This window comes from Leucoraja erinacea, chromosome 21, assembly GCF_028641065.1.
Source record: "Leucoraja erinacea ecotype New England chromosome 21, Leri_hhj_1, whole genome shotgun sequence".
NCBI classification, from domain to species: domain Eukaryota; kingdom Metazoa; phylum Chordata; class Chondrichthyes; order Rajiformes; family Rajidae; genus Leucoraja; species Leucoraja erinaceus.
Window position 1 is genome coordinate 7951157 of NC_073397.1, and position 26352 is coordinate 7977508.

A 26352-nucleotide genomic window follows, 5' to 3' on the forward strand; every position below is an offset into this window, starting at 1 on the left:
AGGCCGGATACATACTTCATTGCCCACAAGCTGCTGAATCAATTCTGCTTCAATGAGCAGAGCAGAAGGGTAGCACGGGTTCCATGGGCAAACAGCTGGTCTGTACTTCCACGATTACCCCGTTAATAAGCAAAGTTTGGAGGCTTTCCACCTCCCAAGCTGTAGCTATTACACAACCAGATCAAGAGAGCTGGAAGAATAAGCAGCAGGAGATTTGTAAACATGTTGGGCCTTTTCTGAAATTAATAATGGAACCTGCTGGTAGATAAATTATTAATCTTCATAAAATTATTATTGTTACAGGAACACCCATAAAGCTGTATTGATTGAGAAATTATTATGGTACGTGTCAGAACTGGTCAAATTAAAGATGCAGTGATAAACTAAGTAGAAAGGATCGATTAAAATAATTTGCTGCCTTGCAGCTCGGTCTGAGTACTGTCCTGTGACCTTCTTTGCTGCACCTTCTTGGTACTCCTTCACTTCTTCCTGAATCAATGACATCAACACCTCTTTGAACAATGGAACATACGGATAACAATAACCAAGAATATACTCTCAGCTTGCTAAACCTAATTCATCCAAAAATGTCAGCATTCTGGACTGTAGCAGTTAGCTCTTGAAGTCTCAGTCCGGAGGTTTGTGTCAAAAACCCATGGTATATGTGTAGGAAAGAAATGCAGATGCTGGTTTATACCGAAGTTAGACACAAAGTGCAGGAATAACGCAACTGTTCAGGCACCATCTCCGGACAATAGGAATAGGTGACGTTTCGGGTTGGAACCCTTCTTCAGACTCAGTCTGAAGAAAGGTTCCAACCCAAAATGTTATATTTTCCTTTTCTCCAGAGATGCTGCTTGGCCTGCAGATTTACTCCACACTTTACGTCTAACCCATGGTACAATGCAGTGTTAATGGTGAGTTTTAATAGTTTTTTTTATCTATGAATGAGGAAGGATATTACCATGAGCACTGCACTTATCAGTTTGACTACTGCCCTTGCATATCGGAGATATTGCAACCCACCACCCCACCCTCCTGATACAAATGGAAGAGGGCTAAGGCTGATGTTTTTCGAAGAAATCACAGCTACAGCATCCAGAACATCTTCCTAAACCCTTGGCTTGTTTAACCTTTACTGTCTTTCCTGACTCTGTTTTCAATCAGCAGCCATCTCACCCTCCACTCTGCCCATTCCACTCCAGAGAGCTCCAGGATATTTTAGCTTAAAATTCAAGACCACCCATTCGATTGCCTCTGGCTCCCTGTTTGACAGCCAGCTCAGCCATCTGAAATAATTCCCTGCTTCTTTAGGGCTGGAATAACATTATTTTCTAAATTCTGTGCCATCTCCTATCTAACTTTTTTTAAGCTAATATTGTCCATGAGATCCACCTCTTGTTCATTTAACACTATTCTATTCAAACTATTTATAACTTCCCTTCCTGGGGCTCAATGTTCATTGTTGTGGACAGTCCTCATTGTCATTAAATATTGAACATAAAACAACACAGGAACAGGCCCTTTGGCTCAATTTTTGTGCCAAAAATGGTGCCAAGTTAAATTGATCTCATCTGCCTGTACATGATCCATATCCCTCTATTCCCTGCAGTTCCATGTGCCTATCTAAAAGCCTCTTAATCACCGCTATCGTATCTGCCTCCATCACCATCCCTAACAATACATTCCAAGTCCTCACTAGTTTGTTTTAAAAGCTTGCCCCTCACATCTCCATGAAACTTTCTCACTCTCCTTATGGTTACGCCCTCTAGTGTTGGACATGTCAACCCTAGGAATAAGGTTCAGGCCTTCTTATGTCATTATTGTTGTCTTCATAAAACACACCCTTAAGGGCCTGTCCCACTTGGGCGTCATTTACGCGTGACGCGCACGTGATGCGCGCATGGCATGAATTACGCGCGCATGGTGCGTGGTGACGTAGGCAGTGACGCGCAGTCACGCGCACTGCGCCCCAGGATTTTGGGATTCACAAAATCTTCGCGCACCACCTGCGTGACGTGCAAATGGCGCCCAAGTGGGACAGGCCCTTTAATCCCACCGTTTTGTTGCCCTACTGCCCAAAGCCCTTAAGCTTCTTGCGACCTCTTTAATCCATCCCGATCTTTCCATCAGTTTGGCTTGAATCCCATCATTCCCCTCACATTACAATATCCCTCACAAAGACAAACACAACATTGTGATCTGGGGTGTATTAAAATAATCCCTTCCCCAATTTTCTTAACCAATTGGCTTCATCAAATTAAATCACCTCATCCTTCTTCAATTCTTCATTATTCAGTTGGTTTCATTCCATTGGATTTATTTAATTGCAGCCTGACAATGATTTGTGCTTATTTATCTTTCCACATAACCATTGTATATGCATTCCACCCTGCCACTGAAACAAAATCTTCATGCTCCTCTTACAGATACATTCAAATTCATAATCAGGTTCTCTTTGTGTGTAGTTTCTGTTCCCTGATCATCATTTATATTCATGGTTGAAGACTAGTTTGAAACCTTGGCAGTGTGTTGATGCAGCTGAGTTTTTAATTGACCTTACCTACCACTCGCATTGTGAAGAGCGCTTATTTCTACCCTATATTATTATTTAGCTCGGCCCTTGACTTAGCTCAGTTGCCACTGAAATCTCATTAACAACTTTACTGCTAAGTCTGGTCTATCCTAATGCTCTCCTTGCCAGCCTTTCATCTACCCTTTGTAAACGGAGTTGCCCATGTCTTAGGCCCATGTCTATGTATGTTTGCCTGTCATATCTGAACTGGCTGCCACACCGACAAATGTCTCATTTTTTAAATCCTCACCTTTTTCAATTGTCTCCACAACCTTGCATCCACATCTGTCTCTGCAACCTCTTCCCCAGACCAACAAGCTTTCTAAATTGACGCAAAATGCTGGAGTAAATCAGAAGGGTCGCAATCCAAAATGTCACCCATTCCTTCTCTCCAGAGATGCTGGCTGTCCCGCTGAGTTACTCCAGCACTGTGGGTCTACGGTGTAAACCAGCATCTGCAATTCCTTCGTGCACAAGCTTTCTAGATTTCTAAGTTCCCCAATTCAGCTTCTCGCACACTCACAATTTGTATTACTCCCTTATCAGCTGCTTTGGAAGCAAACTCTGGGGTTCCCCTCTCAAACTCCATGCCTTCTTGCCTTTTTCCTTCCCTTAAAAGTCTACCTCTTTGACCAAGATCTTGATCATTCACACTGTGGCCCAGTGTCCATTTTTGTTTAATAATACTCCTAAACATCTTGCAATGTTTAATTTTGTTAAAAGGTACCATACAAAAGCATGCAAGTCGTTGCCGAGTGGATTCCTGGAAGGACCGCCTTTTCAAAAGCATACTACACTTTTAAAAAATCAATTCCGATTTTTTGCTTAGTTATCACAACAACTGATGCTCATTTAGGAAATGATTCACTTCAAATTCTCATTCCCAATGGAAAACGTTTATCCATTTAGCTCACATCAATTTGTGCGATTAATGTAAACCTTGACCAATCTGGATGTAATTTGAAATTTGACATTCCCATTGAAAGGAACATTCAGACTGAAACCGAGTCCAAAGAAGAACAGATGATATTTTATTTAGGAGATGAATTCAGTTTAGGGATGTAATACATTTATTGCCCGTTTACCTCAGTTTTGTGTGGCTTCAATCCCATTACTCGCCAGAGTACATTTAATGACATTATACATACAATATTTATAACCCCAACCATTGTTATAATCTTTTGTGTGGAATTGCAACATAACTTAAAGTTCACTCTCTCTTAAACATGACGTTTACATTTTCCACAATTTACTGTTAATTTAAGGGAGGACACTTAATTTCTCACCATAATTGGGCCTGGAAATAATGAATGAATTCCTCATAATCAGTCGAGTGCTTCCTGAATGGAAATAGTTTCATTACAGGAACCCTAATATACAAACAAAAAAAACTCTCTCATATATATATATATATATAGGGCGTAGAGTTGATCATAGAGACAGGTGCCACATCTGAGGAGGATCCTACACAAAACATGGTGACAAAGTTACATTGTGTCAGGGTGAAGACTGGATTCAGGATTTTCAAACACATTAAACTAAGGATGTAGACCAGTGGTTCCCAATGTGGGGCGTACGCCCTACACAAAACATGGTGACAAAGATTTTCCATCATTGTGTTTCAGATGTTATTTTGAGTAAATATTTTTTTGGGGTGTAAAAAAGGTCTTTATTGTGGTTATTCAAGGTATTGGCGTTTTTTCTTCTGAAACACATTAAACTATCAGGAGAGGTGATTAGGTGGGGCACAAAAAAGGTTGGGAACCTGCGGACACAAAGAGACTGAGCACTGAAAAGAACACAGTGCTGCAAGTATACAGCAGTTCAGGTAGCTTTTGTGGAGGGAATAGACAAACATCAAACTACGTATCGGGTTGAGACTCTGTTTGTTTTTTTGCTCAGGCTATAGGATGTGATCCGTCAAGACCATATCTAATCCTGGCTGGAGATGAGGACTGTAGGTTGAAGAAAACAATCTTGCTGTTCAGAAGAGAGTCTCAAGAATGAAGTGGAACGAGTCATGCAAATGGTAGTTTAAAAACAAGATAACCACTACAAAATCATGCTGGCTAAAGCTTATTACCATTGAAAATATCAAACCAAAGCTTTAAATGTTATCACTTACTCCTTTCGTTATTTTCTTGAAGTCACTGAACAGAGGATCCTTGCAACTGCTGCTTTGAGTCAAATGCTTGTTGCAAGCTCCATTGCAAAGACTCGAGCCGGTATTTCCAATATAACTTACGATGAGCTCTAAAAAGATGTCTGTTGTTAGGTTGCCCGGATGACGATGCAAACCACAGTGAAGTTGTTAGTACAAAATGGGGCTACAGGAATAAACCTCAGCAGCGCAATGAGGCACCCAAACTATTGGATAGTGAACACCTGGATGTTAAAAGTATCCCCTCTTCATCAACCTGACTAATTTTATGTTGGTGTTCATTTATAAAAATTATCCCCCCACAAAATGACTAAATGGATCTAAAGAAGATGTGGTGTACAAAGATCTAAGTAAGAGTCTCTAGCATATGACACCAGATATATCTCCTTACAATGTATAGGCTCCATATATTGTAGCTTATCAGCCTTACCAATGTTTGTCCCCCACCATACTAAACAAAAGGCAGTTCAATACACCCCCTCCAAACTCCCCCCCACAATGTAATTACAACAAATAGTTCAATGTGCCTGACCTGGTGAATACAGTAGTTGTATAGCACATCAAAGCTTCACAGTACTGAAATAATTTCAACAAAGAGCATGAGAAACTAATGTAGCAATGAAATGCAGTTAACCCAATTTGGGAGGAGTCACCCATTTTGGTGCTTTTCCCCACACCCGCTTTCATAAATGTGGCAACTTCAGATGGGCGGCACCCCACGCAGTCTACGGATTACGTTAGCAATCTTCTTTGCTACCCCACCAGTGGGCTCAGCGATATGGAAGGTCCTTGTGAGCAGGTTGTAGAAGGAGCCATAACCAACTGCTACCACAGTGCAGGTCAGGCAGATGACATTGTAGGGCATGCTGAAATCAGGTGTGGGTAAATTTACCAGCAAGGCCTCGGTGTAAAGTCTGACAAAATAAACCGAGGGATCATTGAATGGAAACCTGCAACAAAATAAATATTTCATTGGTCACAAAATGAATTCCGTGCCTCTTTCACAAAAGATGAATATCCACACTTATTCTCATCTGAATTTGCAGTACCCTTCACACAAGAACATAGGAAATTGTTTAGCTCAGGATCTACTCTGATTTTCATTGATATCATTATGTCTAAACTAAACTAAACATTGCCGGCCTGTGACCCAATTCCGTATACACCAAACTTCTACCATTACATGCTTGGAGATGGGTTTCCTAACTTTACTCTTGGCTCTAAACTTTGGAGATATCCGTGCAAATAAATATCACAAATCATTTTCTATAATCTACCCTGTCATTTATGAACACATCACCCTTGGTTTTCTCTTGGTAGTTTCTGGGAACATTACCAAGTTTGCGTCATCTTACATTTAATGTTTGGAGTTCAAGTATCATTCTTGTGTGTTCACTGCACCCCTTCCAAGGCTAACACATCCTCCTGAACTTGTGGTGCCCACAAATGATTAAATTCATCTTCTTAAAGCTCTCTAGCTTTAGCACGACTCCAAACTCATGTTATAATCCAGATAGAGTTTCCATTAGCTGTTTGATTACTTTTTATACCTGTCAATGATCCTGCTAGTCCATATTTGCTTATCTAAACTAATCAACTAGACAACATCCCATTAACTGATCTGCTGCTAAGCGAACTTACTGTGCCAATAACCTCAGTTCTATGAGCTTCAACTTTAACTAACAAAATCCAAGGAATTTTATCAAATCTCTTTGTGGCCAAGCAGTATATATAGACATTCCCCACCTCATGTTTAATCATCAGACACAACCTATTCTTTCTGATCAGTGCTAAATAACCCATCCTTAAATATAGTCTCTATCAACTCTGAACAGAACACATGAGGCTCAAATATTTACAATTCCCTGTTTATCTCATTCTTTATTCTGGATAGAGTGTCTAATTTTCCAATCTGGCACAATGGTTTTTGAATCAGGAGAACTTTCCAAAAAATATAATTTGATATCTAATTCCTTTAAAAACCTGGGAACTGGCACCTATTGACGCATATTTGTTTATGATTCATTTACTTGCATTAGCTGTGCCAAGACCATATCACTGTTACTTTCCTTAGATAACCCACCATGATCTCTCTTCAAATACAATAAATATTAATCCAAAGTTGCTTTACATGAACAATGCTCTTTTTCCATTACATAACTATTACCAGTTTCCAAGGAGCTCACATTATATAATTCCCTAATATAACTGTAAAAACATTGTGCATTAACGTTGTCATTTCCATAGAAGCCCCTTTTCATATTATCCTTGAAGCTCTTATCTATTTGGTCATATAACTCTTTTTAATTGTCATACGGTATTAAGCACTTTTGTATGATTTATAGTTATTAACTATTTAGTTACCTCTGGCTTTTTAAGCATATCCTTAATACTGTTTCTAAGGTTAGAATGCCATGCCTATACACTATTGTATATTAGTGTGGGCGATCGTTTCACTGAACACTTTTGCTCAGTCTGCCTGGGCACACGCGATTGCCTGGTAAACACTTTAACTCCCCCTCCCACACTGACCTTTCTGTCCTGGACTTCCTCCAGTCTCAGAGTGAGGCCAAACGCATATTGGAGGAACAGCACCTCATATTTCGCTTGAGCAGCTTACAACCCAGCTGTACGAATATTGATTTCGCTAACTTCAAGTAACCCTTGCTTGCCTTCTCTCTCTCTCTGTCCTTCCCAACCCCTAGTCCTTCTACTAGTTTCACTGTCCTCCTGATTAATTTACTGCTTCTATGCCTCGTTGTCACCTTCCCCTCAGCCAACAAAAAACCATTGTACATTTCCTTGATCATCGTCTACTTGAGTCAGTCCAGCATTTTGTGTCTATCTCCTTCTCCAAATACTGCCTGGCCTGCTGAATATTTCCAACAGCTTGCTTTTGACATGGTCTGCTTTCCATTCACCCAATGATTGTTTCTCCTCACTGATGTCAATGGGGAACACACACAGATCAGAGTTTGCAGGCTGAGAGCTGAGGAGGCTGCAAAGGTTCTTCCCTTGGGGAGTCTACTAATGCATTGCAACCTCAATCAACACCATAGGCAGCACTTGCTGGCTCAAGTTTGTGACAGCACTGGACTTTGAAACTTCTGTGGAGAAGAATATGTACGTTACCCCTGTATTCAATGTTCCCTAATGTCTTATATTACAGCTGAACAGGAGGAAGCCAATCAATGGATCCATGCTAGTTTGCAGAAGACAATTCAAGTTAAATTTAGTTTAATTTCATATGCATAAGTACGAGGAGGTACCGGTACAATGAAAATCTTGTTTGCAGTAGCATCGCAGGCGTATAGACTCAACGCACACTAAAACAAATTATGCATAACTTATGCATAACATTCACATTTCTAGCATAAAGAAAAATGTACAAAAAGACAAAACTCTCGTGTAAAACACAATTGGGGAGAAAAAACAATTCCATAGTGGTGCAAGAGGTGAAATATAGTGTTCTGGTGTTGAGGCAGGATTAGAATTGTGCAGTTTGGTTCAAGAACCTGATAGTTGTAGGAAAGTAGTTGTTTCTGAATCTGGTGGTGTGAAGCTTTAAGTGTCTGCACCTCCTTTTATGTTTCTATTTATTTTCTATTCCTTTATTATGTATCCCTCTCACACATTAAGCATTATTCAACCTAATTAATTTAACATTACACTACATTAGTTCAGAACTACCAATTAACCAACCAGCATCTACTATATATGGGAGAAATCTGGGAGTTCCACAGTGAGCACCACCACCATATTCAATGCAACCCTTCTATATGCTCCACCAAACAGCGATACTACTATTGCTTTTAACTCTTGACTGCTTTGAGATTTAAAAAAATCTAAACAAGAGCATGAGATCTTTCTTGCAAGGAAATAAGCACGTAGATCTAAAATGACACAGATCACTCATACTTACAGTCTGTTAAAAAGAGGCATGGGTTTAGTGTTGTTAGTTTCCATAGTTACACTGCTTGGTACCAGTGCGCTCAGAACAGAAGAGCTGTAAATAAAAGGAAGGAAACATACATCAAACACAATGCTTCTCTATTAACACATCTCCCATAAAGGTATTTCAGCAGCATGACCACTGTGCTTAGCTAATATACTGGCTGGTGACACCAAAGTCACCATTTGACATATCGACACAAGAACCACAAATTCCAATCATTTAGTCAAACTCCTCATGCCAATGAGAGATGAATAAAATGATTGTACTTTATGAGCATTAATCCAAAAGGTGAAATGCCTGACTTCTCGGACACTTCAGATGTAGCCAAACCAAGATATTCCCAACAGAAGCAGCTATTTATTTTTTATCCTGTCCATTCCTCGTCCACTCCCTCTGCTCTTTAAATCTGATCTATTTTCTCTTTCCTAGTTGTCATGAAGGATTTTCAACTTTAAGTATTACCTTAATGTCTCTTTCTACAGATCCTATCTGAACTGCTAAATGTTTCTGGGATGTTCAGGTTTTATTTCGGATTTCCAGCATTTGCAGTTTTTTTTCATTTTTCATTCTATTAAGCTCTAATGTTCCTTTTTTCAGCAATCTGTGTGCAAGGATACCCAAATCCGTTAGTTCTCTGCAAACCCAGTCTCTCACTATTAACTAAATATTCTATTAAAAAAATAAAACTGCAGTTGCTGGTACTCTGGGAGGGAAAAAAACACAATGCTCAACAGATCACGCAGGATCTGAACTGAAAGACCATGAACCAAAATGTTTCATCTGTTTCTCTCTGCACATATCAGACCTGATCTTTTGAGTATTCCCAGTATTTTCTTTTTTTTTTAAATTTACTCCTATTTTTTGTCCAACAACCCAAAGGGGATGACTTCCATATTTTGGACGTAGCTCTGGGAATTTGCATTTCAATTTCACCATCCTGTTTCATTCCTTTCCGTTCCCAAAATACTTTTTGAAATGATACCCTGAATGCAAATGCAAACTATGAAACAATATTCATAGCACAGAAGGACATTTGTCCCCTTGGGTCTAAGATGGTTCTTTGCCAATTGAATTTCACCGAAACATAGAAAGGTGGTTTACCAACCTGCCCTTTCCTCACCATTCCCACAATTTTTTAGTACTGCTCCAGTATGAAAGTCCCAAACAAAGCTGTCTCCATCAGATTCAGTGCCTTTTGGATGCTAACACTTGGTTACAGTGCATTCAGAAAGTTTTCAGAATACTTCACCTTTTCCACATTTTGTTACGTTACAGCCTTATTCTAAAATGGATTAAATTCATTTTTTTTAATCATCAATCTACACCCAATACCTCATAATAAAAAAGCGAAAACAGGTGTTTAGAAAATTTTGCAAAGTAATTAAAAAGAAATAACTGAAATATCGCATTTACATAAGTATTCAGACCCTTTAATCAATAGGTACACAAAAAAGCTGGAGAAACTCAGCGGGTGCAGCAGCATCTATGGAGATGGAAAAAGTTTCGGGCCGAAACACTTCTTCAGACTACCCCCTTACTCAGTACTTTGTCGAGGCACCTTTGGCAGCGATTACAGCCTCAAGTCTTATTGGGTATGACACTACAAGCTTGGCACACCTGTATTTGGGTAATTTCTTCCATTCTTCTCTGCAGATCCTCTCAAGCTCTGTCAGGTTCGTTAAGGAGCATCGATACACAGCAGAGATGTTCGATCGGGTTCAAGTCCGGGCTCTGGCTGGGCCACTCGACATTCCGACTTGTCACAAAGCCATTCCTGCGTTGTCTTGGCTGTGTGTTTAGGGCTGTTGCCCTGTTGGAAGGTGAACCTCCACCCCAGTCTGAGGTCCAGAATGCTCTGGAGCAGGTTTTTATCAAGGATCTCTCTGTACTTTGCTCTGTTCATCTTTCCCTCGATCCTGACTAGTCTCCCAGTTCCTGCCGCTGAAAAACATCCCCACAGCATGATGCTGCCACCACCATGCTTCAGCGTAGGTATGGTATTGGCCAGGTGATGAGCGGTGCCTGGTTTCCTCCAGAAGTGACGCTTGCCATTCAGGCCAAAGAGTTCAATCTTGGTTTCATCAGACCAGAGAATCTCCTTTAGGTGCCTCCAAGCGGGCTGTCATGTGCCTTTTACTGAGGAGTGGCTTCCGTCTGGCCACTCTACCATAATGGCCTAATTGGTGGAGTGCTGCTGATATAGTTATCCTTCAGGAAGATTGCCCCATCTCCCCAAAGGAACTCTGGAGCTCTTTCAGAGTGACCATTGGGTTCTTGGTCACCTCCCTGACGAAGGCCCTTCTCCCCTGAATGCTCAGTTTGGCTGGGCTGCCAGCTCTATGTAGGTTCCCAGTTGTTCCAAAGTTCTTTGATTTAAGAATGACAGAGGCCACTGTGCTCTTCGGGACCTGCTATGCTGCAGAATTTATTTAATACCCTTCCTCAGATCTGTGTCTCGACACAATCCTCTCTCGGATGTCTACGGACAATTCTTTCGTCTTCATGGCTTTGTTTTTGCTCTAACATGCACTGTCAACTGTAGGACCTTATACAGGCAGGTGTGTGCCTTTCAAAATCATGTACAATCAATTTAATTTACCTCTGGTGGACTCCAATCAAGTTGTAGAAACATCTCAAGGATAATCAATGGAAACAGGATTGACCTAAGCTCAAATTTGAGTGTCATAACTTAAGTAAATGTGATATTTCAGTGATTTATTTTTAATTACTTTGCAAAAATTTCTAGACACCTTCATTCTGGGGTATTGTGGGTAGATTGATGATTTAAAAAAATGAATTTAATCCATTTTAAAATAAGGCTGTAACATAACAAAATGTGGAAAAAGAGAATGGGTCTGTAAAACTTTCTGAATGCACTGTATTTTGCTAATCATCTTAAATCTTGGCCCTTCCACAATTAGAACAGTTTCTCCCCATCTTTAATTTGAACATTATCACATGTCCTCCAAACCTTCCACACAATTCTCATTATTACTTTTGTACCCTCTCCTAGCATCCACATCTTTTGTGGCTCCAAGGCCATTCCACCTCCTTACCCAACGTAGAAGCCATGATTGGGATCAGGAGGATACTCCGTCCATTTTAATAGAGCTCTCTCAAACTCGATGCTGATCTTCGTGATGGAGTTGGCTGGCAACTGAATTAGCATCTCCAGTAGATGGGGGCATTCTCGATCTTTGGCTGGCTGATAATGAATGTAACCTATCATCAAACATACCAGGAATTATAAAATGCTACCAAATGCTGCGATTTCACAAACAATAATGCTGTAATCTAATAACGTATGTTCAATAAATGATTTATGAAATCCAATGTATACTAGCAATCTACAGGATATTGCAGACAGTGAAACCAATGGGAATCTCACAGCACAGTAGTAGCTTGACAACTCAAAAAAAGATATTTTAAAATGGTAACAAAACTGGCCAGGCCATCTACTGGTCATAATGTTAAATTACAACATTAGGTAATCTAATTGCATCAAGCTCAGGAGCTGGAAGAAGTTAGAAGGTGAATGGGAATCAGGCAATACAGACTAAAAGGTGAAGAACTTGCTTGAGGAAACTTCCTGCCTTCTAGGAGGATGGCGACAATGATATATGATACATAGATGACAAAGTTCTGTACAAACCGTCCTACAATAGCAAAGCGAAAATGAAGAGAAGCAAGAAAAAAGTTGAAATTTAGAAATCAAAAGAAGTTCTCATGGGTAGCATATTAATAGATGACCCCCCCCCTCCCCCAGGGAGACAATGGGAAGTGTTGAATACAATTGTACGTGATGCTTGGTTCTCCATTGACTCTAATAACTTAGATTGCTAGTTGTGGCCACACGAATATTCATACGCTTAATGGTTCACCTCTTCCCTCCAAAGCCTTTCCACAACCTATAATGTACAAGCCATGATTGTAAGCCAAGGCAGGTACGGGATACTGAGTTGGATGATCAGCCATGATCATATTGAATGGCAGTGCAGGCTCGAAGGGCCGAATGGCCTACTCCTGCACCTATTTTCTATGTTTCTGTGTGTCTATGTAATAATGTGTACTGCTTGCGTGGATGAGTGCAGCTGCAATAATATTCAAAAGGGTCAACATCATCAAGCTGCTGGAGGAAGTCAGCAGTTCAAGCAGCAACTGTGGAGGGTTTCAGGTTGAGACCCCGACTCGAGAATCCAGCATCTGCAATCACTTGTGTCTCCATCATCCAGTGCAAATGGCTGATCTATTATATTCACAGATTGTTACATTCTATTACCTATTACATTAAGCATCTGCTCCTTCTATAGGATTTTTCTTTAATTTATTTATTTTCAGGATCTGGCCATAACTGGAAAAGCCAGTATTTGTTGCCAATCCTTAAAGTGATGGTAAGTCATCTACTTGAAACATCACCGTCCTTCCCATGAAAGCATTCTATAACACTGTTGAGTAAGGAGCTCCAGGATTTAGGGGGGAGGATAGGTTACTTACACTGCTTGGCACCAGTGAACATGGAATAGGTAAACTATAAAGAAAAGGGATGAGAAATAGGATTGCTTTGTGTAACAACATAGTCAATGGGCTAAAATGGTTTCATTCATAAGGAATGGGACAATATCAGAGTGGTATTGGGGAAATTGAATATTGAGGATGGTGGATGGACGGCCAATTACGTAGGCTGCTTTGATGATATTGAGTTTTTCGAATGTTGTCAAAGCTACGCTAATCCAAGGCAGTGTAGAGTATTCCATCACATTTCTGACTTGTGGCTTGTAGATGGCGGAGAAGCTTCGAAATTTGTAGAGGTGAATCACTCACTGCAAGATACTCAGCTTATGATCTATTCTGTTGGCAACGATATTTATTTGCCTGGTCCAAATGATTTTCTGATCACTGGTGAAACTCCCCACAGGATATTGAAGGTGGGGGACTCAGCAATGGCAATGCCACTGGATATCTAGGGTACCTATGCAGTAGCCATTGCTTGACTTTCACTTGCTGCATCTACCCGATTGCTATCAGGTAGGCATGGATGGCTTATTTGTTATGGGATGCAAACAGAGTTGATCTTTGCGCAATCGTCAACTAATAACCCCATTTCTAAACTTATCAAGGAAGCACAAGTTCTGCTATTACAACTTGCAATGGTTTCCTCAATATCTCCTCACAATTACATAATCTATACTATCTAGGTCAAGGACAGAAGCCTCTGCAAATACCATGTGAGAGCATCTGACAAGGGGCGGCAGGAGGGGTTGTGGGGGTGTGGGCAGGGGAGGTGTGTGGGGGAGGAGTGTGTGTGTGTGGGGGAGGGTGTGTGTGTGTGGGGTGGGGCCGTGTGTGTGGGGGGGTGTGGGGGTTGGCGGGGGGGGGGTGTGGGCACAGGGGTGTGTGTGTGGGGGCGGTGTGGTGTGAGTGGGGGGGTGTGGGCGCGGGGATGTGTGTGTGTGGGGGGGGGGGTGTGTGGGGGGGGGGGGTTGGGGGGGGGGGGGGGAAGGGGGGTGTGTGGGCGGGATGATGGGTGTGTGGGGGGAGAGGGGTGTGTGGGCGGGCCGGAGTTGTGGGGGTGAGCTCAGACAAAAGACGGGGAAGAGCCATGGGGGAGAAGGGGGAGCATCACTGGGAGGGGGAACCAGAGGGGTAGTGGCTGGAATTTGTGGTGCGACGGTGACTCAAAGCGGGCACTGGTCTCTGGTCGTTCTCCTCCGCCGGGGTCAGTCTCCGCTTTCCGTTTGGCGACATCTCCGATTCCGGGCTGGGCTGGGTCTCCGTCTCCGGGCTGGGCTGCTGCTTGGGGATGGGCTGCTTCTAGTTCCTACGAAAGTCCGGTAAAGACTCGATGGCGCAGGAAGGGGCGGACCGTTCTAGGGAGTGACAGGGGAATTATCAGGGGAAGAGACTAATCTGCGCGGGGCTGACTGGCAGGAGGAGATCGATCTGCACACGTGCGGTTTTTAAGATTTGTAAACCTCGCTAACATTTACGACATTCAACCGATCGGAACGAAACATGGTGCACTCGCAGCACAGGAGAATGGTGAGTGAACTGGCGAAAAATCGTAGCGCTATTGCGAAACATTTTTGCGCAAATAGAAAAACCACCAAACTGGAAGATGACAAGATCAGAATTTTAATTATGTGCAGATATGGACAAATATTTACCAGAACAGTGAGAATAATTTATTAAGTGGGTTAATCAAGGGAGGTTTTGATGGCTAATCAAAATCAAATCAGATGTGTGGATAGGGGAGTTAATGGACTTGAAGAATACATTTTGAATACACTTTTCTCCTCTTTGGTAATAGCTGCGTATCCCTGAGTTGCAGTACCACCAAGTGGCTGTTCATGGTGGTACAACCTTTCCTTGCACCAGAGCACTACATTGAAGACTTCCATGTAACACAACTATAAATATACGAGATTAGGAATGAGATGCAGATATTCACTCTATTGCGCTTGTATTAAGATTCCCCCAGAACATAGAAACATAGAAATTAGGTGCAGGAGTAGGCCATTCGGCCCTTCGAGACTGCACCGCCATTCAATATGATCATGGCTGATCATCCAACTCAGTATCCCGTACCTGCCTTCTCTCAGGGGAACACTTTCCTTTATAATTCTACTCGGTCGATAATGAATGAAGAGCAACCCTCCATTTGTTTTGAACTCCAGCTGCAGTGGATCATAGCCCTTGCATTTAAGAATCCATTCTCAACTGCTTGGTTTAGATAATATCAAGACATTTGGTTCCAAATCTGCAAATCTACATAAGAGAGTCAAATTTTAGACGCCAATAGTGACCGCCTGCTGTTCACATCAAGGTAGCTTTTGACCAAGGGAGGCAATGAGAAGCCTTATAAAATCAAAGTCAATCAGAATCGAGGGAAAACACTCCAATTTTGTCATACCTTGGTCAAAGGAAAATGGTTGAGACAATTGAAGAGAATCATCTCAGCTCCAAGACACTGTCTTTGGCCCAGTTACCTTTGAATACATCACCCCAATCATCAGACCCCAACTCCAATACATCATAAGCGCAGTTGTTCCCTATTGATTGCAAAATTAATTTACTTCTACAATAATGAAGCAGTCTGTGGTTTGCTGAGGAAAGAACTACCACGTTCAATCTGATGACATTTGTAACGCACATGCATAGGAGTTTTCTGCAGGCCATTTCATTACCTTTTGTACATACCTGCTGCTTTAATCACTGTCATGAAAAGAAGGAAGACTAGATAAAATATGATGGGGAGGGAGAAAGAAAGAGAGGTGTGGGGGGAGACGAGAAGGGCAAGACAGAGGGAAGGGTGCACTAGAGAAGGTAGGAAGAAAGAGATGGGGGGGGGGGGGGAGAAATTACTTACTTGGTTTGTTTTCCTTGCCCTTTGTGTTGATGGTGAGTGTGTGGACATAGAGCCGGAGGTACCATGGTACAACCTCCATCATCAGCACTGGGAATGATCGGTAGGGGTGATAATTGTAGATCAGGGTGTTGATCTTTCCTGTCCAAAGGCCAAAGCCACTCACATATCTCTCTGCGTGGAAGACAGGCACTTCAGGGACCGCTTCAAATAAATCAGAAGTAATAGTTAGTACTTGGACATAATTGTTGGAAGGCTCTTTAGAGCAACCTAAAGATAGATCTAGATGCTTACCACAAAGGATGATATATTCAACATGATTTCCTGACAGCCAAGCCCGAAGTCAATCCAAGCAGAATTTATCGTATCATTTGATTATTTCCAATAATTCTATTTCTGTTTCGTCCATATTGGCCATGTGTCTCTGATTGTTCCATCCCCCTACATATACAACCTTGCTATGATCACTCGGGTGAAACTGGGCAATGAAGAGAGGTTCACATCTCTATCATTCTGGGCCATTCATTCGTGGTGCAGCATTTTTCTTTGAAGATAGACACAAAAGCTGGAGTAACTCAGCGGGTCAGACAGCATCTCTGCTGAAAAGGAATAGGTGATGTTTCGGGTCAAGGACCTTCTTCACAAGGTATTTGTAGATATTGGGGGATGTCTACCTTCAAATTCAGGAGAATATGTCAGTAAATACTAGGAAAGAACAAAAAGGAAATAGAAATGCTGTTGGAAGGAACTGCAGATGCTGGTTTAAACCAAAGATAGACACAAAAAGCTGGACTAACTCAGCAGGTCAGACTGCATCTCTGGAAAAAAGGAATAGGTGACGTTTCGAGTTGGGAACCTTCTTCAGAAGTCTTAGTATCTTTAATTAGTATCTGTATATTAAGTCTGTACCAACCATGTCAGTCCAAATTCTCCTGAATTTGAAGGTAGACGTCCCCCAATAACTACAAATACCTTCATGATTCCTGTACTTGCTATTCAAAGTCAGTTCCAGTATTGTTACGTCAGATTAAGAGGAACTCAATGGTAGGCAGCAGTCTCTTGTGTCTCCAATTTAAGGCTTGAGCTCTTCTACTTACTCTATATAGACAGAGATTCCAATGTATAACAGTATAACTTACCAAACTGTTTGGATGGTTTCCATTTTAAGACTACATTCAAGGAGTGTGACGATGCGCTGTAAAGCTCAGGATTCATCAAGTTGTACACAGCATAAAGTCTCTTCTGACCATGTACTGTTGCATTAAGCCATATGGGTACCGGTGGCATCAGTTCATAGGTGTCATTAATCTAAAAAGTTGAAAGAACATTTGCTTTTGAAGACCATTTGTAATGCCTCTAGTGCACAGAATAACTATTTAGTTAGAAAACCATTTCCTTTGCTGTATTTTGAATTTGCATCATCGCTCTTGAAATTAAAATCTATTCCAATAGCCCAAAGCGTGCTGCACTATCAGAATTACCACCATTCACAAAATCTAACCAAATATTCAGCCACCCCCTTAGACGCATCTAAAATATTTCAAGTCATGATTCAAGAATGTGAAGGCAGGTTTTCCCTCTAAAATATATCCCTCAACCAACATCCATAACATAAATCATCAGGTCATTGTCAATTTGTCATTTGCAGCTTGCCCAAATTTACGTGACTTCAAAAATACATAATTGGCAAGAAGGAAGTTCTGAAGGAGACATAAATGGGCAATATAAATGCAGGTCTTTTCCAGAGTTGAAAGAGTAGGTATGAGAAACACCACTATTGTCATCAATGGCACAAGGTATCAGCGACTCTCTCTTAAAATCACAATTTTTCCCCCATCCAACAGCTGCCACCGCAGAATAAATATGTCTTCAACAGATATGGGAATCACACCCAGTGCAACCCACCCTTTAAAAGCTCCTTGGTAAAACAATGCAAGGGATGTAAAACCTGGGTCTCAGTTAGCACAGTACCTTCTCTTTGCCCGTGACGTCCACGTAAATTGTACTTTGTGATGCCAGAGGACACACCTCCGTCAGTGTTCGTGAAAACATCTTAAACAATGACCATTCTATAAAATATGAACAGAGTAAGGAAGTAATTCTCAGTGACACATGGCCTCAATTATCTTTACGAGTTTGTTTGTGTGCCTTTTGTGCACATGTACTCAGGAGCATGTAAGTATAGTGAATGAGAATAAATGCACCATTATAACTTCTATTATTTAATATATGACAGTTATATGACATAGCTGAGATTTGCTGGTTCATGATCAGAACACCAGATGCATGCTTCAATGGCCCAGAGGAGGTAAAAAAAAACAACCCATGAATAGCAAGTTCATTTCAAGAAGAGAATTATTTCTTTAATACTACTATAATCATGCCACGCTATTAATATGTTAAAAATTGAGGCTCATCAACCCTGCTAAGTGACCACACAAATAATGCCCATGGTCTCAATTTCAAAGGAGAGCAAGGAGTTCTCAATCAACATCATAAAGTCTGGTCATTAACTATTTGGAGTTTTCATAAGCCTGTTATCAGCAAATTGGGTGGTGTATTTCCTAAGATAAAAGAAGAGAAAACACATTCCGCAGGCGTGAGGACTGAATGTTATCAGTGTTTTCTGATTTTACTTCAGAATACCAACATCTTCAACGTTATGATTTTCATCATGTGTTTTCTACATTAAAACAAATCTCTCACTTCAGTATCAAGAAACCATACACCCTCGCCATCCAGGCAGCCAGTCATCTCCAGGAAAAGTACTTCATTAGCTTTAAGGCACTTTGGGGATGACCCACAGTTATTAAAGAAGCATTACACATGCAAGTTTTTTTTTAATTTCTATCAATCAACGTACATTTATTTAATAGCACCACAATGCAAACTGAATTCCCATCCCATTTCACATAGGCGTAAGCAGACGCAAAATAATTACAGAACCAGTGCCCAAAAGTTTATGAAAGTTGTGCGTTACAGCAGTAGTCTTAAAGGAAGAGAGAGCACTTAGAACCAGAAATAGGCCATTTAGCACATGCCTCTTCTACCATTTAATAAAATTATAGCTCATCTGTGACTTCTCCGATCTGTGACTTCTTTACATGCCATTTCTCCATAAATCCTGAACAGACGAGCAGTAGGTGGAAAACTGAAGAGTCCAAGGGCATGCCAGCAAAAGGCACCGCCCACCACAGCAGGCTGGATAAGATGCCAACATTACAGTAATATAGAGATTGGGAGTTGTTGGACAAGGTCTGTGAAAGGAGGGACAAGTCTGTAGAAAACCTTGAACACAAGTTTGCTTTTTCTTTTTAATCGGAGGCATTGATCGACCTGAAGCAATTGTACAGATGGCCATTAAGTACTCAGAAAACATGTGAAAATAATTTGAGGTCAGAGTTACAATAGAGGTAGCAGTTTTAAATGAGCTAATTTATGACAGAGAGTGGGGGGCAGGGAACTGAATAAATAAGCTTTCAAATGGTCAGGTCCATAAGAAACAAAGGCATTGAGAAACTCCTGCAGCATGAGACAGCGATGTTGTGTAGGTGGCAAGTCAGTGACATTCTGTTGATCCAAAATGTTGTTGAATGCATCAACTTTACTTTGGTGAGTTAAGGCTGGTGAATATCATGGAGGCATGTTTGCAAAGTACTGGAGGAACTTAGCAGGTCAGACAGAATCTGTAGAGGGAATGTACTGATGACGTTTCAGGTCGGGACCATTCTTCCGTCTGAAGTGCCAGCCATTTAGAAATTATTTAATCAATCCCATTATCTGCCTCTTTCCCTGGACAATGTATTTTCCCATCACTTTATGCAAGCTACTATTGAAACTGCATTCACACCCTGTAAGGCTGTATGTCCAGATCTGAACAATACAAGGAATAAAACATTTCCATGTCACCCCGATTCCTTTGACATTTATTTTTGTGTTACGCATTCTGACTGCCTACAATTGTGCTACCGGAAATTAAGTTCCCTGAGTTACATTGTTTAAACTTTTGATAAGTTAAATAGGACAAGTTAAACACCCCCAAGCAATGGCCTGTCTGGGATCCTGCTGTTCATCCTTTTCTCATTTCTTTAATTTCATATTAATAAGCCTACCTCGTTTTCCAGAGCCAGCAGCATGGAGGTCAAACACGACAGACAGGCTCAATGTCAGCTCCCAGGAGATACTGGTGCACAGCTGATCCTAGGCAGACAGCATGAAAATATATTCAGTACAGTAAAAGTGGAAAATGTGGATAGATTGAAAACCAGTGGCAAACTAATCAATTTGTTTCATTAGAAAGGGCATTTCAGATGTTAACAGACTTAGTGGCACGTGACACTTCAGTGGCTCAGTGACCCTTCTGAAGGAAGGTCTCAACCCAAAATGTCACCCATTCCTTCTGTCCAGAAATGCTGCCTGTCCCTCTGAGTTACTCCAGTATTTTGGGTCTATCTCCGGTGTAAACCAGCATCTGCAGTTCCTTCCCACACACTGGCAACACTCATCTCCAAGACAGAACATTATAGGATCAAGTCCTACTCCTGGGTCAAGTACCTATCTTAAGTAGCATTTCAGTGTGGTACAGATGAAGACATTGACAAGCATTTCATGAATTCTTAGCAATCAGGGTGACAATATATAAATAAATAAATCTAATGTTGCTGCCTTGGATGAATTAATTCAAATACTAGTGGTACAAAATATCAGACAGGAAAAATCCCTTACGATTACGCAAATTTGCAACCGAAGTGTGAACCGGTTTTAAATTAATTGGTTGAAAAGTTCCATGGAACACATAATAATTTAAAAAATATTTTGGTACTAGTCACACGATATTGGTTTCCATCAGGTCCTAACGCAATTCTAATTGCTATCCATCTTTGGAAATAAAGATGCAATTCAGGAGCTAAGGGTGATTTAAACAGTCTAAGTAATGGCCTGGCTAAGATTCTCACCCATCACATACAGTAGTTGGCAAAGAGGACAGGTCAAAGCAGTGCTTCCACACCTCAAAACAAAATGTCCTTAAATAGAATCCCAAATTTCCTGGAATTTGATGGTATTTTCCTGAAATTTTCAAAAATGCTTCTTGTGTACTATTTATTGTTAACATGTGCCCGCGAAAAAACCCAACAACACAAAGAACAAGGCAAAACAGATCTATGTAACGACACTGTATCTGCTTGCTTCTGTTACTCACTTGTACAGTGTTATGTGTGTCAAGGCAGCTTTCATTGCCTCCAACAGCTTTCATTGTCTTCGTTTTTTCAACCTGCTCTCATGTGTCTGTCTCTGCTCCCTCTCCCTCCAACTCTCCCTCCCACTCCCTCCTTCTCTCTCCCTTCCCCTCCCTCTCTCCCCTTTTTATCTCTCCCCCTCTTATTCCCTCGCTCCCTCTTGCTCCCCCTATCTCCCCCCTCTCTCCCATTCTCCCTCCTCTCCCTCTCTCCACCCCTCCCTCTCTCCCTCTCAGCCCCTTGAGCCCACCCACCGTTCTGTAAGATCAAGGCTAATCCCAATGTAACTGCAATCCTAATGGCCACTGGCAAATTTTCACCACTAGGTTTATCCAGAATTCTACCACTGCCAGAAAATAAACAAAGGGAGTGTGCGGCCCGGGGCAACGGGGAGAGGGAGGCCCGAGAGGGGGTGTGCGGCCCGGGGCAGCAGGGAGAGGGGCATAGGAGGGGGGGGAGACATTGTAGCAGGGAGGGAGTGCCGGGGGGCATAAGGAGTGTGTGTGAAGTTGGGGGAGGTTTACAATGTTTTCTTATTTAATGTCCCTTGTCTAGTCTGCAATAAAGTTGGATCAGAAGAAGTATAGATCATTGGATCAGAAGAAGTATAATTGTGTGTGTTATATGATTATATACATTTATATCACATTCATGTATGTGTGTTTATAAACATTTTATTCTTTAACAAGAATTATGAACTAACAGAATTATGAATCTAACCCTATATCACACACAAAAACTTCCCCCGCAATGTCAATTACCCTGCGAGTCGGGTCGGTTCCGGTTACTACAAAATCAACTCAAACATTGCTTGTGAGCCATTTAAAAAGAAATGATTTAAAAAACATTAAAAAAGACAATTACCAGAGTCAAATTTTATTCTTGACAAGAAGTATGAACTGACAGAATTATGAATCTAACCTTATATCACACACACAAACTGTTGCCCCGCAACATTGATTACACTGCGAGTCGGGTCGGGTCAGATCGGCTCTGATTACTAAAATGGGCGGTAAAAAATGCCCAGGATCCCCTCCGTAGCGTACTGCACGTCAGCCCATTGCATTTCGCAGGAGTGGCCCATCTTGCTCTGCTCTAAGATCTTTGGATAAGACTGCTTAATTCAGAAGGTGCTATGCCAAGTAATATAAAATGGAAAATAGATTTTAGCACTCACCCGGCAAACAGGTCTGACGTGGACAGCTTGCGAATGGTAACTGGTGTGAAATAACCGTTCAGCTTTCAGCAGCACACCCAACCCTGCCTAAAAACAACATACCTCCTTATTAAAACCAAGAAATACATAAAAGGACACAATGGAATAGATTGAAAATTGGTGGCAAGTTAATCAATTCGTTTCACTAGAAAGGACAAACTAACATTTCACATGTTAACAGACTGTGGCAAGTTGGGCCTTTTCCGTGCTGTATGACTCTATGTGTCACACAAACATTATGATCCTTTCAACTTCAACCCGAACATGGACCTATTATTCAATATCTACATCAATTGATATATTTTATATCTTTTTTTGCATTAATTCCCTGCCTTCTTCTTTAAGTGGACGAGCTTGAGGCTCAGAAAGAAATTGGCAAGTATGATGTTGTGGGAATTACAGAGACATGGCTGCAAGAGGGACAGGGCGGGGAACTGAATATTCAAGGGTATACCTCCTATCAAAAACAGGTAGGCAGAGGGGGTGGGGTAACTCTGTTGGTGGGGAATGATATTCAGTCCTTTGCAAGGGGTGACATTGAAACAGGAGATGTGGAGTCAGTATGGATAGAACTAAGGAATTGTAAGGGTAAAAATACCCTAATGGGACTAATCTACAGGCCCCCAAACAGTAGTGTGGATATAGTGTGCAAGTTGAATCAGGAGTTAAAATTGGCATGTCGTAAAGGTAATGCTACGATTGTTATGGGAGATTTTAACATGCAGGTAGACTGGGAAAATCAGGTTGATACTGGACACCAAGAAAGGGAGTTTGTGGAGTGCCTCCGTGATGGATTCTTAGAGCAGCTTGTATTGGAGCCTACCAGGGAGAAGGCAATTCTGGATTTAGTGTTGTGTAATGAACCGGATTTGATAAAGGAATGAGGTTAAGGAGCCATTAGGAGGTAGTGACCATAATATGGTCAACTCTTCAGGTCTGAAGAATGGTCTCGACCCAAAACGCCACCCATTCATTCTCTCGAGAGATGCTACCCGTTCCGCTGAGTTATTCTAGCTTTTTGTGTCCATCTTCGGTTAAAACAGATTACAGATTATCTGGTGTTTTGAGCGTGGGAGATTGTGTGTGTTACGCAGGCAACCAGACTGTATTACTGTGTTTAAACAATAAATAAAATGTGCTTCTTGTTGTCGGGGGGGGGGGGGGGGGGGGGGGGGGAAGAAGGAGGAGTGGGAGGAAATAAAATTGTTCGTTGTCATGCACACTTGTCATTGGCCCGCCAGGGAATTTGTGTCCCCTCCCCCCCCATGTTTTAAAAGCGATTTACTATGGCTGCCAATGCCCCAAGCCGTCTGTCCCCGTAGCCGGGGTGGGGTGAATCACCCTGGTAGGGGGGTTGGGGTCCGATGGTGGTGCATCGCGGTCAGTGACTCTGGGTGGGTGGAGGGACCAGCCTGTCCCACACCTCTGCTCCACCCAGCACTGCCGACACACTGCTCATCACAGTGCGGCCACACGGGGGAGACGAGGCGGATGGCGGCCGTGGCCGTGGGAAAGTGGGGGCTGTCCCGAGGGATGCGCTCCTGCGGCCGTTTATAACTTGGTGCTTGGGTTCAGAGTGCCCAGTCACCTATGGCTTGCGTGAGAAAATGACCCCCACCTTCCCGTCTCCATCGGCCAGTGATGTGATGGACGCGGGGCTCTGGACAAATCGCTGACAAGTCCCCCTCCGGCGACGTCATGTCCGTTATTTGACTTTTCGGCAGAGCAGCCATTTGGTGAGTTTGCTTGTAGGCGATGCAGCCATTCGTTGAGTTGGCGTTTCGGCAGAGCGGCCTTTCGGTTAGTTTGCTTTTAGGCATCCCATCCTTTTGGTTAGTTGGCGTTTCAGCTTTATTTCCGTTCGGTTATTTGGCTTCCACTTCTTTGGTTCAGCTTCTCGCCCTTTGATGCCATGTCCGCACACGGTACCTCGGTATGTGACAATAATAAACCTAAACCTAATGTGCAGCCTCATACTATATTATAACAATAGCAATATTCCAAATAATCCTCAAATCCAAAAACAGCTCTGCTGCCAAAACTCCCTTCCAGTGCTACCAAATCAGCACTTATCTTCGACAGGCAAAACACGCCACCTGCTCCAGAACTTGGATGCTGCCGTTGCTAATTCTGGGCTGACTATTCTGTATTCCTTCTGGGTAATTAGTTACCAAAATTTCGCACAAGACAGGTGCTCTGTTATCATACAATCATCTTTGGAGAAAATTTAATAAATGATTATTATTTATGTTTTTTCTACCTCAGATTAGTCCCATTGGTATACATATAAATCCACTTTTTATTCTAAAATTTAGTTATTGCTAATACTTCCTGCATCTGGATTTCGTTAGTCATATTATATTTTCAGTATCTTCAATGTTACTGATTATTTTCACTCTAACAAGATTTACCTTTGAACCACAGGGCAGGAGTTTTTTCCACGGAGTAAGATTTTCAGTGCACACAATCTCTCTCGGCAGTGTTGCATATCTTAAATAGTTATGGTTGGTTTCTGTTGGGAAATAAAGCAACTTACAATGACATGAACAGCATAAGATGCAAAGCAGGTGAGATAGAAGATGGCAGTGGAGTGAGACCATTATTTTATCTTAGCATATCTCAGCTGGTACAGAATTACACTTGGTTAGCTTGAATTTAGATGACTAGTAACAGGGAATTAATAAAAAATCAAAGCATAATCATTCACTGTAGTTTGAAAATCTTTTTTTTAAGGATTTTACCAACATTCATGATGAACTGTAATTACCTGACAGTATTTTAAAATGTCATCAGGCAATCTACAAAAGGCATGGATTTGTGGGATTGGGAGTAACATATCAGCATGTCAAGAGAACTGGTTAACCAAAGAAGACAAAATCTGGGAATAAATAAATCACTTGAGGGTTGGCAGGCTGTAAACAAAAGAATATTGTAAGGCGATATCATTAGACCTCAACTATTTACAATCTAATCAATGGCTTTAAAAGTGGAGAGTAAGTGTAAGCTAATGCAGAGCTCAATAGAAAAGCAAACTTTGAGATGAATGCCAGGGGTATTTATACCAGTTCCACAAATGGGATAAAGTGGCAGAAACAGTATGTTGATTCAATGTGTGAAATTATCCACTATGGTAAGAATATTTGTTTTAGAAAAGAAAAACACTGGTAAACTTTCTTATTCAGAGAGACATGTAGACTCTTGTAAATTGACAAAGGGAAACATGTAGGTATTGCAAGTACCGTAATTAAGAAGATAAATTAAGGGGAAAACATTGAAGCTAGTTTACCTTCCTTGTGGCTTTTAGCTGCAGGACAACAAGGAACAGTGACAGATGCAGGCCACTCAAGTTTGTTCTACTATTCAACAATCTCAACTCCATTTCTTGCCTCATCATCACATCCTTCAATTCCCCTAGATGCCCGATATATCCAGTTTACTTCTTGGTTCTCACATATATTCCAGGAATGTGATTGCAGTATTTAAGTCCAGTTGATTCAGTCGATATTCACAAATTTAAAAAACCTTTGACGTTACTTCATTATCTTTGTCACAATTTTTCATTATTCATTTGTTGATATACTAGTCATATATCATTATTATTTGGAAAGCTGTGAAATATCCCATTATTTTCTGCCCCTTATTTTCTCTTTTCCCTACTTCATGATCTTTTTGGTGTAGGGAATCCGCAGTGGTGGGGGGGGGGGGGAGGAACAAAAGGAGGAGCCGGCGTGCTTCGTAACTTTATCAGCGCTGTAGGTGGCTGCTATTTGTATACATTGTGTATGCCAGCAAAGAATGTCACTGTGCCCAGTCACATGTGACAATAAAGTATTCCTATTCCTCGT

General features: G+C 41.5%; 1 protein-coding gene across 1 annotated transcript in view; it reads right to left on the reverse strand.

Moving 5' to 3' along the window:
* Nucleotides 1–4458: 4458 nt before the first annotated feature.
* Nucleotides 4459–26352, reverse strand: part of pigt (phosphatidylinositol glycan anchor biosynthesis, class T) — a 28785-nt gene continuing 6891 nt past the window's right edge. Inside the window, exons 4-12 of the mRNA XM_055652035.1 lie at nt 24919–25019; nt 22469–22555; nt 20167–20254; nt 18026–18123; nt 17194–17362; nt 16058–16258; nt 11748–11913; nt 8659–8742; nt 4459–5686 (exon numbers count right to left, since the gene is read on the reverse strand). Coding sequence (XP_055508010.1) covers nt 5437–5686; nt 8659–8742; nt 11748–11913; nt 16058–16258; nt 17194–17362; nt 18026–18123; nt 20167–20254; nt 22469–22555; nt 24919–25019 — 1244 coding nt within the window. The 3' untranslated portion in view covers nt 4459–5436. The remainder of the gene's footprint in view (nt 5687–8658; nt 8743–11747; nt 11914–16057; nt 16259–17193; nt 17363–18025; nt 18124–20166; nt 20255–22468; nt 22556–24918; nt 25020–26352) is intronic.